This window comes from Budorcas taxicolor, chromosome 7 (assembly GCF_023091745.1).
Source record: "Budorcas taxicolor isolate Tak-1 chromosome 7, Takin1.1, whole genome shotgun sequence".
NCBI classification, from domain to species: Eukaryota; Metazoa; Chordata; class Mammalia; order Artiodactyla; family Bovidae; genus Budorcas; species Budorcas taxicolor.
In genome coordinates, this window is record NC_068916.1 from 80481137 (window position 1) to 80496435 (window position 15299).

The following is a 15299-nucleotide window of genomic DNA, read 5'->3' on the forward strand; positions in this document are numbered from 1 at the left end:
CTTGAGGAGGAGTGGCATTTGGAACTAGAATTAACCTTTAATGTGGTTTCTGTTTCTAACGTGCCAATATTAATTGAAGATATTTGCATTTCTAGTGCCTACCAAAATGTGCTGCCTGAAACATTTTTTTTTACCTCATCAAACAAGACATTATTTGTGCTGCACACATTAATTTTTGCACACAACACTTAAAAAATTTAACACATGCTGTTCTATTTTCCATTATTTATTTACAAGGAAAGAAGTCACACATATGTTAAAGTTTGGAAGTATATTTCAGGATATGATACCTTTTGCATTTTTGACTTGAAGTATTAATTTTTCTTTAAGTAATAGTGGACTATAACGCTGACAACAGCAGGCTTTCCTAATTCCCCCTCCATTCCTTTTCACAGACTGTGTCCCCATATTGGCTTCCTGCCTTTCTGGTATTGTCTGCCTCTGTGCCTTTACATGTGTAGGCCCCTGGGGACCAGGGATTCCCTCATCCATGTTCCTTGTGCCTGTGGAAGGTCCTTTTGTCCTGCTAGGCTCAGATCAGAGCCTTTTAAATTTCCACATCTTCCCCTACTCTCCCCTCCAGTGTGAATGAGTGTACTTTCCTCCTCATTTCCAAGCGCCTTTGCTCCTGGTGTGTGCATCTCGTCTTCTTCAACGTGTTTACAATTACTCTAACTCTGAAGGGCACTATTTATGAATTCTCTCATTGCCTAGTTCAATGCTTTCCATTATAGATACCTGGAAAACGGACAATGGATTAAATTGAATTGCTTGTTGAACTGCAGCTTTGAATGTCAGCTGTCTTGTTTTGTATTTTTCTTATATTTGGAGTCCACCAAAAAATACTTACTACAGGACTTGAGCTTTGTAATATGTGAAAATGGAAACAAAAGTTTCTATAGCTAGTATTCAATTTCTGAAAGGACTTTGGATTGATGAGTATTATTATTACACATAAACGTTTAATATATTTCTAAGTTGGAAAAAGCATCTATGATGAAAAATGCTGGAAGGGTGAATACAGTGAAGAAATCGTATTTTTTTTTCCTTGCATCAGAAAAACCAATCATGAGCCACCTCTCTTTGATTCATGTCTAGATTTTATTTATTGCTTGTTCTGTACCACATGTTTGAGGAGCTTTTGTCAGCTATTCATATATCTGATGTTATCGCTGTATTGACACTGATATTAATGATTTGCCTTTCAGCAGTATTTTTCTGTGTTGTTTGGTTTGGTTAGTCTGTTTGGGAATTATTCAATAAAGGTGATTTAAAAAGAAATCAGGCCTCAATCTGAAAGTAGAAAGTAATCCAATTACAGTCAATTTGGAACATTTGTGTTGTTTTGCTTTGGTTGCTACAATTATTACTTTTACTAGATACTTTCAATGCATGAGTGCAAACATATATGCATATATATGTGTGTTTTCAATCTCAAAATGAATTTTAATTCTGAGGACTAGGAAAAAAAAGGTCGTCTGAAAGCTGCCCTCTGAATAGGGGTGATAGCCAATCTTGAATGTCAATCCGTGGGAATTTATTGATTGAAATAGCTTATTTTATTATAAACTGATTCCAATTACTAGATAGTTGATGAGTATGATGCAAAGGACTGTGTTATAGCAGTGGTCTGACATTGTCATTTATTTTCAAAATCTTTTCAAAGTTTCTTGAGCAAATGTTGTACATGTTTGAGGCAATAATAGTATAGCTAGCTACATCATGGAGATCAAATCCTGTCTCCTCCCTTTCCTTGCTGTGTGATATTGGACAATTTACTTAACTTCTTTTAGCCCCAGTTTCCTTTCTTTGTTGTTTAGTCAGTATGTCGTGTCTGTTTTGTGACCCCATGGCCTGGGGCCCACTAGGCTTCTCTGTTCATGGGGTTTTCTAGGCAGGAATACTGGAGTGGGTTGCCATTTTCTTTTCCAGGGGATTTTCCTGATCCAAGGATCGAACCTGCACCTCCTGCATTGGCAGGCAGATTCTTTACCACTGAGCCACCAGGGAAGCTCCTTCCTCTTTTTAAGTGGGGTTAATAGTAGTAACCGTCTTTTAGGGTTGTTGTGAAAATTAAATGTTCATAAGAACGACTGGAGTCAGTGAGATTATGACATAAACTTTAAAAACCAAAATCTAAATTTTGGAATAAGTTTCTATTTTCAGTAACATGAAATATATATGAATATTTATTAGAAGATAAAGGCACTGTAAGTTGACATTTTGTGCAAAATCCATTATACATAGTCATCGTTGTCTGGTAGAAAGGAGAATCAGGAAAAGTAGATAGAGTGACCGAATTTAAAGCTAAATGCATTGAGAATGAAACATGAAACTTTCTGGTACTTTAATCATTCCCAGACTCAAAATCATGTACTTTCAATGTATCAGTGTTCTTTGAAATTGTAACATGGGGTCTGGAAATAGTTATACCTATTCGAGTGCCTAATCCAATAACCTGGAAATTGCTCTTCAGTCTTTTTAACTACTGAATGGAATAAGAATAAGGGCATTAGCCAGCCTTGAATGCCACACCATGGGAATTTAGTGACTGAAAAACAAGTTTTTGTATTAGTTGAACCCAGTTATTAGATAGACTGATGATGATGGTAATGCCAAGGATCATTAAGACTAATGATTTCACTTTTTTGTAAAAACTAGAAAGGAATCTTCAAGTCTCATAGTTGTGTTGAAACATCATGTCAAACATAAGATGAAATGTGAAAAAACCCACTTAACATCTTTTTCAATATTACTGTATAAACCAGTGTTGAAATTGTTCACTTCTAATTCAGATGTACAGATTTCTATGCATACCTAATGCATATAGTCTCCTATTTGGATCCAAGATGAGCAGTTATAGATTAGGCATATTAGTGTATAGTTGCCAAGGAAACATTTGGTTTTTTACTTCAAAGCTAAAATTCACAATAATGACTAATACATGAGTTAACAGTGTATATTTTAAAATTTCCAGCTTACAAAATCATTAAATACTAGAAGCATTTACCCACAAGCACATTATTATTCAGTTTTCTTAGCCTCCGTTATATCCTTTCTGAAAACGACCCTTAAGCCCACTTGTCCACCTGTCTCTGCTGCAGTCTTCCGCTCGGCCCTAACCCATCTGTCTGGATGACTCATGACCGCCCATGGCAAAGCTAGAACTTTCTGTGTTTTCCCATCCATTCCCTTTCTGACTTTCAGTCTTTATGCTGCTGAATCCCCCGCCGTCTCCTGGCCAGCATAACCCAAGTCCTCTGGAAGATCTCTGGCTTTGATTCCACCAGTGGTTCTCACGAGTACAATCCTTCTGTGGCTTTTACTTGCTCATTTACTCCTCTAAGCATTCTGCCTGCTGCTTTTTCACCTTTCCTTTATTCCTCGTATTTGATTACTTGCTCCCTGTGCTCTCTGCCAGTTTGCTCCCACCTACCTCTCTTCCTTGCTGCCCATTCCTATCACTGGAACCAAGCCCTTTCCCACCCCCGTTCCCCAGTCCCATGCCCTCCCCCAGGACTACCTCTGTGTTATTCTTTAGGCACCAAATAGATGATCACTGTGCCTTTGTCAGGCAGCCCACTTCAACACTCACCTGAATGGGTGGCATTCAGGGACCCATAGAAATTTGTTTTTTTTTTTTACCTCCTGCACATCCTTAGATCTCTGTAAAGGTAGGTACTGTTTGGAATAGTCATATGTTAATGTAAGTGTTTTGTGACCCACAATCATAGATTTATATTCCAAAAACACAATTTAAAAAAACCAATCAGGAAACCTAGGAAATGAAGAGGAAAATAAAGTTGCCTACAGTCTCATCTCTTAGTGATGACTACTGTTCATAATTAAGTGATGAATATTCATTTAATAGTTCTTATGAGGCTGATAGGAGCCTTTGTAAAGCTACATTTGGGGTAGGTGGTGAATTACAGAAAGAGTAGAAATAGTAAAATCAAATATAAAAAAAAGAAATAGTACTGGCTCAGAGCATTTCAGAAGTCAGAGGCAATGTTTTTGCAAGCATCTTTCATAGTGTTTTTTGGTCGATATTTAAATTAGAATTTCCTTTTGAGGAGAGCAGGAGGTCATAATTAGAGGGAGATGATATAAAATCTGTCCTTAGCTTCTTGAATGGAGGATAGTTTCCCTCACAGGAGTGTTCTGCATATAGAATCTATGTGGTTTCTTTTCCATGTAGATTTCACAAAGAATTTTTATCACATATAATTTAAATGTAACCTGAAATAACTGCCCTTTAAAAACAGCCCTTCACTAAATTGTGTTGAATTGTATAATGTGTGTATTTTTATAATGTACATTTAAAAATGTACATTATAAATGTGCATCATGTTTTTAAATACAAAGTAGGCTATATTAATGCTATTTATCTACCTTCATTGCTTTAGGAAAAACAAATTTGACTTGCTTTTTATAATGTTGTTTTATTACTATATGTAATTATACAATATGTACCCTATTCTTATGTAAATAAATTGATAAAGATCAGATTATGAAGGACAGAAGGCAGAAATGTCCCGTTCTTTGAATTCAGTATGGCTTTGTTTTAAACTTATTTTCCAGCTTCTGTATAAATAATCAAATCTAAAGTGTTCTACAAAAATAGTAAGAATTGGTGTGACTCTTGAAGCCTAGCAATACATTGCTTCTTCTGATCAAAGTGCAGGGGATTTGCTTACTCCGATGGTGCATCAGAATAATTCCTTGATATCTTGGGAAACAGGTCCTAGTGTTTTTGCATCAGGAACTGCTCTCACTTGACAGAATTTTAATTACTGTGTGTTCTTCACTTTTGTGATCACCAGGTTCTCTTATTCAAGTACCTTCCGTTGAGAGAGGGAAACTTAGTAAAGTTCGCCTGGGTTCATTGTCTTTGAAAAAGGAAGGAGAAAGACAGTGCTTCTTGTTTACAAAACACTTTTTAATTTGTACAAGAAGTTCAGGAGGAAAGCTGCATCTGCTCAAGGTACTGGTTTTACATATTCCATTTATATTCTGTGCACTTAAGAGGCATTGAGGTTAATTTAATTATGACTTTCCCATGCCTGCTGTCATAAAATAGATTATTACAATATCATGGTGAGGTAATATACAGTTGCCAACCTTGACATTTACTTTGTTGTCAGTTAAATCCAAAGTAATAGAAATTTAAGTGCAATTGCCATAAAGTAGGGCAATTAAAATCATAACCTGGACAAAATTACTAGTTGTTGACTGAGCTCAAAAATCTTGTCAAATGACTGCATTGTACTGATTGTGTAATATTCACTAAATGCGATTTTATCTTACTCAGTACCAAGAGTGAGAAAACTGCAGCCCACAGCTTGCTGCCTCTTTTTAATAATTAAGTTTTATTGGAACACAGCCACAACTCTTGTCCTTCCTATTGTACCTGGCTGTTTTCATGCTTTTTAAAATGGCAAATTTAAGCAGTGGTGATAGAGATCATATGGCTTGCAAAGGCAAAACCATTTACTAGCCGGCCCTTTACAGGAAATGTTTGCCTATCTGTACCTTCTGTTATTAATGCCTGAAAATGTTGTCCAGCCTCACAACAGCAGAGTTCACTGCTTAAGTCACTTACTGGTTGTAGAGTTCTACCCTTTGCTGCACTGCATTCACTCTGTGGGGCCTCTGAGGTGCCATATATGTTGGGAGTGAGAGTCAGATGGTGGGGAAGAATCATGAAGCTCAATGAGTTCAATTACTTTTACACATTTGATTTAACTTTGGGCTCTATGAAAAATTAGTTTCAAGACTGACTTGCTGTTTCTTCTGTGGCAGTTTGAATATAAGGTTTACAAATCACAGCTTCCCAACCTATGCAAGACTCTCAGCCTCTTAATGAAAAATTGGTCTGTTTCCAGACAGGTGGAGTTCTGTCTCTAATAGAATGTACCTTGGTCGAGGAGCCTGATGTGAGCGATGATGACTGTAAGTCACATTCTGTCACTTAGAATTATATTAGCATTAAATAGTCCTATGGTTTTTATTTGTTGATAGCTAAGAAGAGCTGCTTCAGGAGACAGGAAATATATTAAGAATAAATTCCCTGAATTCATTTATATATGAAAAATTCTGTTGAACCATTTAACCCGTGACCCCAGTTAAGCCATCTTTGGAAATTTACATTTTACTGAATTTGTCTCTTGATAGTGACTTTGCAGCAGCAGAGAAGAAAGTAATTGAATTAGAATGTTGGAATTCTGTAATTTAAATTTTTAAAAAGCCATGAATTGATAAGAAGAGCAGGACCCTAGTCTTGAGGAACCCACTGATCTCAGCTTTTTCATCTGCTTATGAGCTTAACAAAGCCGTCCCCATGCTTGAGAAGTACTGTATCATTAAAAGGAGATTCTGGACTTAAATGCACATTGGTTGTATTACTAGGGCCTTGAGAAAGCAGTTATCACTCATATTTTTGTATTCACATCTGATTGTTTGGTTTACGTGTGTTGAAGCCAAAGGTTCTGGCCAAGTGTTTGGACACTTGGATTTCAAAATAGTGGTGGAGCCTCCTGATGCTGCCCCTTTCACTGTGGTCTTGTTAGCACCTTCCCGCCAGGAAAAAGCTGCCTGGACAAGTGACATCAGTCAGGTAAGCAAGTGACTTTGGCCCCAAGTTGGTTTTTGTTTGTGTTTTAAATTTCACAGGATAAACTTTTGGGATGCAGTTTTAAGTCAATATATTTTTGTTAAAAAATTATGTCTGGTTGCTGTGGTCATTGTCTTCATGGATTGAATCATTTGTTGTTGTTTGTTTGTTTGTTTAAAATTTACCTAAATGTTGTCATTGTATTTTGCGTCCTGGGCATTTTTGTACAAGCCAGTATACACTTGTGTTGAACAGTGATTTTGTTTGTTTGTTTGGAGAGTGTTAAAATTGCCCCGTGAGTAGTAAATTCTCCAGTGACCTCATTAGATTTTTTTTTTTTTTTTTTGCTTATTTGTTGCTGAGATAGGAAAATGGTGAGAGATGTAAAAATAGCTAACGAGGACTGTGGAATCAAATAAAAAAGAGAGATACTGCTTGTAGTATGAGGCCTGAAAATGAGTTCCTATATTTTATATAGAAAAAGTTAGGGAACAGATTTGCTTACCTTTCCTTGACAGCACTGCCTGGTTAGGGAATTGCTACATTTGTTCAGGATTTGAAAAAAATGTCAAAACTAGTGATGATTGGACTTGGGCATTCTTCAAGCCAAGCTCCACATTAATTCTGGCTCCATTAACCAATCTAGGTGAAAAAGGAAGCTGTGAAGGAAAATAGTAAAGCTTAATCATCTTTAGAGTTGTTGATTAAAGGATGATTGGGGCAAACAGGAAAGGCATATGTTATAGATCCCATTGTCTTCCTTTTCTGAAGAGCTGTTAGTAATTTATATATGCCTTAGATATAAATATGAACTATAAATATATCATAGTTTTTCAGATAGTTATTTTTTTCTTTTTTAAAAAACAATTTTTTAATATTTTTTTTTTTTTGGCCTTGCCATGAGCCATCCAGGATCTTAGGTCTCCGACCAAGGACTGAACCTGTGCCCTCTACATTGGGAGGGCAGAGTCTTAACCACTGTACCCCAGGAAAACCCCTTAATTTTTTTCTAAGTGACTGAAAAGCAAAAATAGAACGTGAATGTGCAAGTTAATTATTTTTATATGTCAAAGAAGTTTTACCAGACTTAATCTCATTTGTCCTTAACAATAATATTCTGAAGGTAAACAGAAACAGTAGTCCCATTTCACAGGTACGAAAACTGAGGTTCAGAAGGTTAATAAGCATTTGTCTGAAGTTACACAACTGTGCTGGCTCATGACTCAAACCTAATCCAGGTCTTTTATTACCACTCTAAATGTCCTCTACTGGAATTCCAGATTTTTACTGCTTTTCTTCCAGGACTGTTTTGATGATGAATAAACAGCTGAAGTCAAGGTGCTTCTTTTTTGGTTAACAAAGAAACAAAAATAAGGGATCATGTATGTTTGCATAATTACACACTTATGGTGATTTACTAATACTTTCATTAGCTCTAAGCTGTATGAATTAATACTGTAATTAAGTCTGTGGAATGCATCTTTTACCTTAAGAAACTCTGAGTCAGTCATTGATTCTGTGAACGTTAACTGAGCAATCACCCTGTGCTGCCAGGCACTGTGTAGGTACCAGGGGTTTGGCAACGATCCCTGCTCTCAAGGAGACAGACAGATTAGTAGAGAAGAAAGGGAAGTAGACAACTTAATGCAACAAAATTGTGTATGTGTTGTGAAGCCAAGATAAATAGGAAGAATGGTGGGAATTAGAGTTGTAGACAAAGATGTTTTTCCAGCTTCTTATCGTTTCTACCTTATGATATAACTGGGGTGCCTAAGATTCAGAGCTGATAAAAACTTTAAGCGATCTTACTTAGAGGGCCAGGTGAGGCATCGCTAAGAGAGAAAAGACCCTTGAGGTGTATGAATGATTCTATACCAAGTCCTTTAAAGAAAGGATCTAATACTTTGCCTCCCAGAAGCAGTGATTCTCTCTATTTAGACTACATTTTAGCAGGAAATGCAACCCACTCCAGTATTCTTACCTGAAAAATTCCATGGTCGGAGTAACGTGGCAGACTATAGTCCATGGGGTAGCTAAGAGTTGGACGCAACTGAGTACACACGTAGACTACATCTTGAGTTAGGTGTGTGGTTTCTTCCTATTTCTCCAAGTTTCTATGGCTAATATACTAGTGTACTAGATTATATGTACAATTGAATTGGAGAAGGAAACAACAGGAAACTGTGCCTTTCTGAGTGACGGTGATATCATGATATGAAATTACTGTGTTCAGTAGAACCTTAAGTGGTTTTGATACTTAAAATTTCAGCCATTCAACAAATATATCTATGCAGTGATAACATATGCCAGGCACTATCTTGGTGCTTGTGATATATCGTGGACAGGAGAGAACAACAAAAATTCCCTGACCTTGTGTAGCTTACAGTCTAGTGTGGGAAAACTGAAAACAAGGTAAAGATAATAAATATACAATATTTTATGTTAGAAGGTGATAGGAAAGGTTGAGAAGGATTGGGCTACTGGAGGTAGCTGTGGGTCAGTACAATTTTGAAAAGGTGATCATCTCGTTTTGAAGACAACATGAAAACAAAGACTGTGGCGAGTGATGGAAATACCATGTAGATATGTAACAAAGGAAAAGTCATTCCGGATGGAGGGAACAGCTACTGCAAGCCTCTAGAGTAGGAGGCAATATATTTTGAGCAATAGCATGAAGGTGGAGAAGGCAACGGCAACCCACTCCAGTACTCTTGCCTGGAAAATCCCATGGATGGAGGAGCCTGGTAGGCTGCAGTCCATGGGGTCACTAAGTCAGACACGACTGAGCGACTTCACTTCACTTTCACTAGATGTGGCTGAAGGGAAATGTTGAGAGGGAAAGTGGAAAAGGGGGAAGTAATTTCAATGGAGCTGTTAAGTAAGCAGTGGGGTATGGACACTCAGTGCTTGGAGGGAGGTCCATGTGTGAGACTCTGCCATTTAGATGATATTTAAGGCCACAGACTGTTGAGATCACCCAGGGAATCAGTATAGATAGAAATGAGAAGCCTGTGGAGTGAGTGAGGAGTCACAGAGAACAGCAAAGAAGAGAAGGAACCAGTAGTGCGATTGGAGGCTAGCCGAGAGGGTGTGGTGTCTTGCAAGTTAAATGAGGGAAATGTATCGAGGAGGAGGGAGTGGCTATGAGTCAACTGCTTCTAAAAGAAGTTATGGTACACATATAAACTGGAATATCACTCACCCACAACAAGGAATGAAATTGGGTCATTTATAGAGATATGGAGGGACCTAGAGTCTATCAAACAGAGTGAAGTAAGTCAGGAAGAGAAAAACAAACATCATATATTAATGCACATGTGTGGAATCTAGAAAAATGGTACAGATGAACCTAGTTCCAGGGCAGGAATAAAGATGTAAACATGGAGACCAGACAAGTGGACACGGTGAGGGGAGGGTGAGATGAATTGGGAGATTAAGTGTGACTTAGGTACACTACTGTGTGTAAAATAGCTAGCTACTGGGAACCTGCTGTATAGAATAGGGAACTCAGCTCCGTGCTCTGTGATGACCTAGGGCCTAGGATGTGGGGGAGGGACAGATGCTCAGCGAGGAGGAAACACATGTATGCATATAGCCGATTCACTTCGCTGGACAGCAGAAACCGGCACAACATTGTAAAGCAATTACACTCGAATTTAAGAAAAAAAGTATTGAGCCAGGTAGTGAGTGTTCTGAGACACTTAGTGATTTTCCTGACTCAGGGTTTGAATGGTGGGTGGTGGGGACAGAGTGCTCCACTATCAATTGAGCCTAGTTTACTACCCAGCAGCCTGCATCTCAACTGGATTTTGTTCTCCACTTAAAACATTTTCATTTTATGGGGGAATCTGTGTGCTATACATACATTGATGAAATTTGTTAGTCTCCCAAACATGCCTCTGGGCATATTCATTATTGATAAGATGAGCCTACAGAATGCTTGAAATGTACCTTTTAATATTTTATCATGTATATGTGAAAATATGGATACAAAAAGGAACCAGAAATACTCCCAACACCCAGATCACGAAATAAATGTTTATCAAAGTGTCTTTCACAGATAATTACCTGAAGGTTTTTTATTTTAATGCAGATTCCTGAACCCAAATTCCAGACACCACCCCCCCCCCACTCAGGTTTAACAGGCTCCACTGATCACTTTTGCACATTACATTTGAGAAACTGTTTTGAAAATCAAATATTTTCATCTCTGAGACTTTCACAATCCTGCCATACAAAAATAATTCAACAGTTTGCCTCTAGGTGCATATATGCATCCTTTTTTCCTTTTTCATCTTCCTGTGTTCCTATGAGTTCTTTGTATCGGTGTCTCCTAATGGTAATATATGTTTATCCTACAATGTTAACGATGACTCAGCGGGTAAAGAATCTGCTTACCAATGCGGAAAATGTGGGTTTGGTCCCTGGGTCAGGAAGATCCCCTGCAGAAGGAAATAGCAATCCACTCCAGTATTCTTGGCTAGGAAATCCCATGGACAGAACCTGGTGGGCTGCAGTCCATGGGGTCCCAAAGAATTCAACATGACTGTGTAACTAAGCATGCATCATGTTAACTTACCACTTTTCTAGCTCTTTCTGAATAATTAGGCATACAGGCAATTTCCAAGTTTCAGCACTAGTGTATGTTGGGGTGGTGCTGGCCATCTTTGCACCGAGAGTTACTCCTCCTTTCAAGGCCCCTTGTTGGTGTGTCTTACCCACAGGTATAGGGCTGGTGAAGGGGGCCTGATCACTTTCATGATTTCATGATTCGTGACTCGACAGACTGCCAGAACACCCCAAGAAACATGTAACTCATCTCTTCTAAGTCCTGCCAGGGCTGAATTCTGTCATGTTTATCGCATTTCCTCATTTAATGGAAAAGTGGAATTCCTTCCTAGTGGTTTTAATTACTTCTGCAATTATCAGTGAGACTAACATTTTCCACCATATCTATTTCTTGTCTGTTTATACCAGATGGACATTTATTTGTTGGGGCTATGTTTGTAGATATCCTTCCCTGTCCTGGGGAAATGAACATTTCTTTCAATCTAAATTATGAATATATTCTCCATGATTTTGTCCTTCTTTTTGTCATTTTTTTGTTTTGCATAATTTTAATTTTTTCTGGCTTAATTTGACTCCACCTTGCTAAATCATTGTACCGTTATACTAATCACATGTAGCTCTTACTTGAAATAATAAAGTAGTGCCTAAGTATTGACACAATCCCACTTTCACATAGAGAACTCTGTATGAAAATTAAGACTTTTAGCTTTGTCAGGCCTCTCTCTTTGAAGCTGTAATTTTTAGAAGTAACAATTGCTTGAATGATTAATTATACTTTTAGCTCCACCAGCAAGGTCATAATTAACCGTTGGTGCCTCCAACAAAATGTGCAAGTGGTTAATGGTCTTGACCAATAATTCTTCCCTTTTTCATCTATTTATAGGGAAAAATTTGAGGCTGAAGATTTGACCGTTCATTTCAATATAGTGCATTCATCTGTGCATGTCTTACTGTGATACATAATGGAGTATTAAACAGATTTTTCTGTAATTATGGGTATTAACTAAAATGTAGAATTAAAATTCACCTCTGAGCTTCTTGGTTTGGGCAGATGTGTCAAAATATAGACAAATTTGTAGCACACTGACATGCTTCCTCCCTTAAAATAGCTTCTCTGGAATCAATAGGGAATTTTTTTACTTTAATATAAAAAGGTGATTTAAGAGAAAAATTGAGTTTACTTTTCTTCCCACTCTTTAGACATATTAGGAAGATAGAAAGTTATGGTGATGCAGTAGGTTACTGACCTTTGACCAGATACTTCCTTAAGCAGGAGCTGCAGAAAAGCCTACTAGAGGGAATTCTCTGGTAGTCCAGTGGGTAGGACTCTGCATTTCCACTGCAGAGGGCACAGGTTCCAACCCTGGTCAGGGAACTAAGGTCCCACAAACTGTGTGGTATAGTTAAAAAAAAGGAAAACAAAGCAAAACAAAAAAGCCCAAACAAACAAACATACAAAAACGCTGGTGCAAAAGGCATTGTCAGCCTTCCTTCAAGGACCAAATGCTTCAAAATTACCTGGGTCTAACAATCCCTCTACTGGGCATGTGTCTAGTCACTCAGTCATGTCCGACTCTTTGTGACCCCATGGACTGTAGCCTGCCAGGCTCCTCTGTCCATGGGATTTTCCTGGCAGGAATACTGGCATGGGTTACCATGCCCTCCTCCGGGGGATCTTCCCAACCTAGGGATCGAACCTGCATCTCCTGTGTCTCCTGCATTGCAGGCAGATTTTTTTCCACTGAGCCACCTTACCCTGAGAGAACCTAATTGAAAGAGATGCGTGTACCCCAGTGTTTATTGAAGCACTCTTTACAATAGCTAGGACATGGAAGCAACCTAGATGTCTGACAGAAAACTGGATACAGAAATTGTGATGTATGTATGTATAGACACAAAGGAATATTCAACTCAGTTCAGTTGCTCAGTGGTGTCCAACCCTTTGTGATCCCTAGGACTGCAGCACACCAGGCCTCCCTGTCCATCACCAACTCCCAGAGTCTACCCAAACTCATGTCCATTGAGTCGGTGATGCCATCCAACCATTTCATCCTCTGTTGTCCCCTTCTCCTCCCACCTTCAATTTTTCCCAGCATCAGGGTATTTTCAAATGAGTCAGCTCTTTGCATCAGGTGGCCAAAGTATTGGAGTTTCAGCTTCAACATCAGTCCTTCCAATGAACACCCAGGACTGATCTCCTTTAGGATGGACTGGTTGGATCTCCTTGCAGTCCAAGGGATTCTCAAGAGTCTTCTCCAACACCACAGTTCAAAAGCGTCAATTCTTCAGTGCTCAGCTTTCTTTATAGTCCAACTCTCACATCCATACATGACTGCTGGAAAAACCATAGCCTTGACTAGATGGACCTTTACTCTGCTATTAAAAAAAGAACACATATGAGTTAGTCCTAATGAGTTGGATGAACCTAGAGCCTTTTGTACAGAGTGAAGTAAGTCAGAACGAGAAAGACAAATATTGTATTTCTGGTTGGGTTAGTGGTGAAGAACCTGCCTGCCAGTGCAGGAGAAATAAGAGATAAGGGTTCAGTCCCTGGGTTGGGAAGATCCCCTGGAGGACGGCATGGCAACCCACCCCAGTGTCCTTGCCTGGAGAACTCCATGGACAGAGGAGCCTGGCAGGCTACAGTCCTCAGGGTCACAAAGAGTCGGACAGGACCGAAGTGACTTAGCACTAGCAGCAGCAACGCATGTGTGTGGACTCTAGAAAGATGGTACTGATGAATCTGTTTGTAGGGTAGGGGCGTCAGTGGAGACACAGACAGAGAAGAGACTTGCGCACCGTGTGGGAAGGAGATAGTAGGGGAATTGAGAGAGCAGCATGGAAGCATATACATTACCATGCGTGCAATAGCTAGCTAGTAGGAATCTGCTGTGTGAAACAGGAAGCTCAGCCCAGTGCTCTGTGGCAATCTAGAGGAGTAGGATGGGGTGGGAGATGGGACCAGAGATTCAAGAGGGAGGGGGTATATGTGTACCTGTGGCTGACTCATGTTGATGTATGGCAGAAACCAGCACAATATTGTAAAGCAATTATCCTCCAATAAAAAATTTTTTTAATTACCTGGGGCTTTTATAAATATGCATATTCCCAGTCCTCTATCCCCTGGTCATAGTCATCACAAACTGAACTAGAATAGCCATGATCTAGGAATCTGCTTTTGTTATCTTACTGATTTTAAGGTGTACAGTAATTCACATAAATTGTGTCCTTAAAGTTATATGACACCCTGGCTATTTCCATGTCTTTCTCTTTTAACTGAGTGAATTGGATTCATTTTCCCAGGGCTCAATCTCTTCTCCCCAACACAAGATATGTGCTTATACGATTATGAATATATACTTTCAATATAAATATTAATATATTCATACACACATTCATAAATAAAAGTTCTATTGCAATTTAACTTTCTTTCTGGAAGAGAACTCTTTTCTTCAGTGCAGCAGTACTGAAAATACCAAATGGAAGTGAGATAAAAGCAAAATATTCTGGTTGCAGTAGAATTGGTAAACCCAGAGCCCCTAGGAATCTTGTTTGTTCAAAATCATGTTGTCACTGAACCCTGTCTGTGGAACCTCTAATAGATAAAGAGTCCATTTCAAAACCACTTCTTTGTTATAAATATACCATAATATATTTTATATACACATGTATGTATATGTGAGTATGGGCTTCCCTGGTGGCTCAGTGGTAAAGAATTTGCCTGCTAATGTAGGAGATGCAGGTTCACTCCTTGGGTTGGGAAGATCCCTTAGAAAAGGAAATGGCAACCCATTCCAATATTATTGCCCGGGGAATCCTAGGGACAGAGGAGCCTGGCCAGCTACAGTCCATGGGGTCGCAAAACTTAACTACTAATCAACAGCAACATATGTGTATATGTGTGTGTGTATATCTATATATGCATATATATTCATCCATCCCACAGATAGATGTGTCAGTTATCAAAGACCTTTTTGTACAATTAAATGTGATTTTTTTATTACATGGTCTTTTGATCTCTGGTTCAGATTGCATGTATATTTCCTTCTGAGACTTGAGTGTAAGTAAAAATTTCTTTCTCTTCTGATTGAAAATAATTTAATGCTTGACACAATGA

At 38.6% G+C, this 15299-nt stretch overlaps 1 protein-coding gene and 1 non-coding gene across 2 annotated transcripts in view; both read left to right on the forward strand.

Annotated features, from left to right (window-relative positions):
- The window catches only part of RASGRF2 (Ras protein specific guanine nucleotide releasing factor 2), a 248628-nt gene that overhangs the window by 113218 nt on the left and 120111 nt on the right, over window positions 1-15299 (forward strand). The window contains exons 10-12 of the mRNA XM_052643635.1: window positions 4824-4984; window positions 5886-5952; window positions 6480-6616. Coding sequence (XP_052499595.1) covers window positions 4824-4984; window positions 5886-5952; window positions 6480-6616 — 365 coding nt within the window. The remainder of the gene's footprint in view (window positions 1-4823; window positions 4985-5885; window positions 5953-6479; window positions 6617-15299) is intronic.
- TRNAG-UCC (transfer RNA glycine (anticodon UCC)) lies at window positions 12485-12557 on the forward strand. Its single transcript has one exon. It is a non-coding gene; the product is annotated as a tRNA-Gly (tRNA).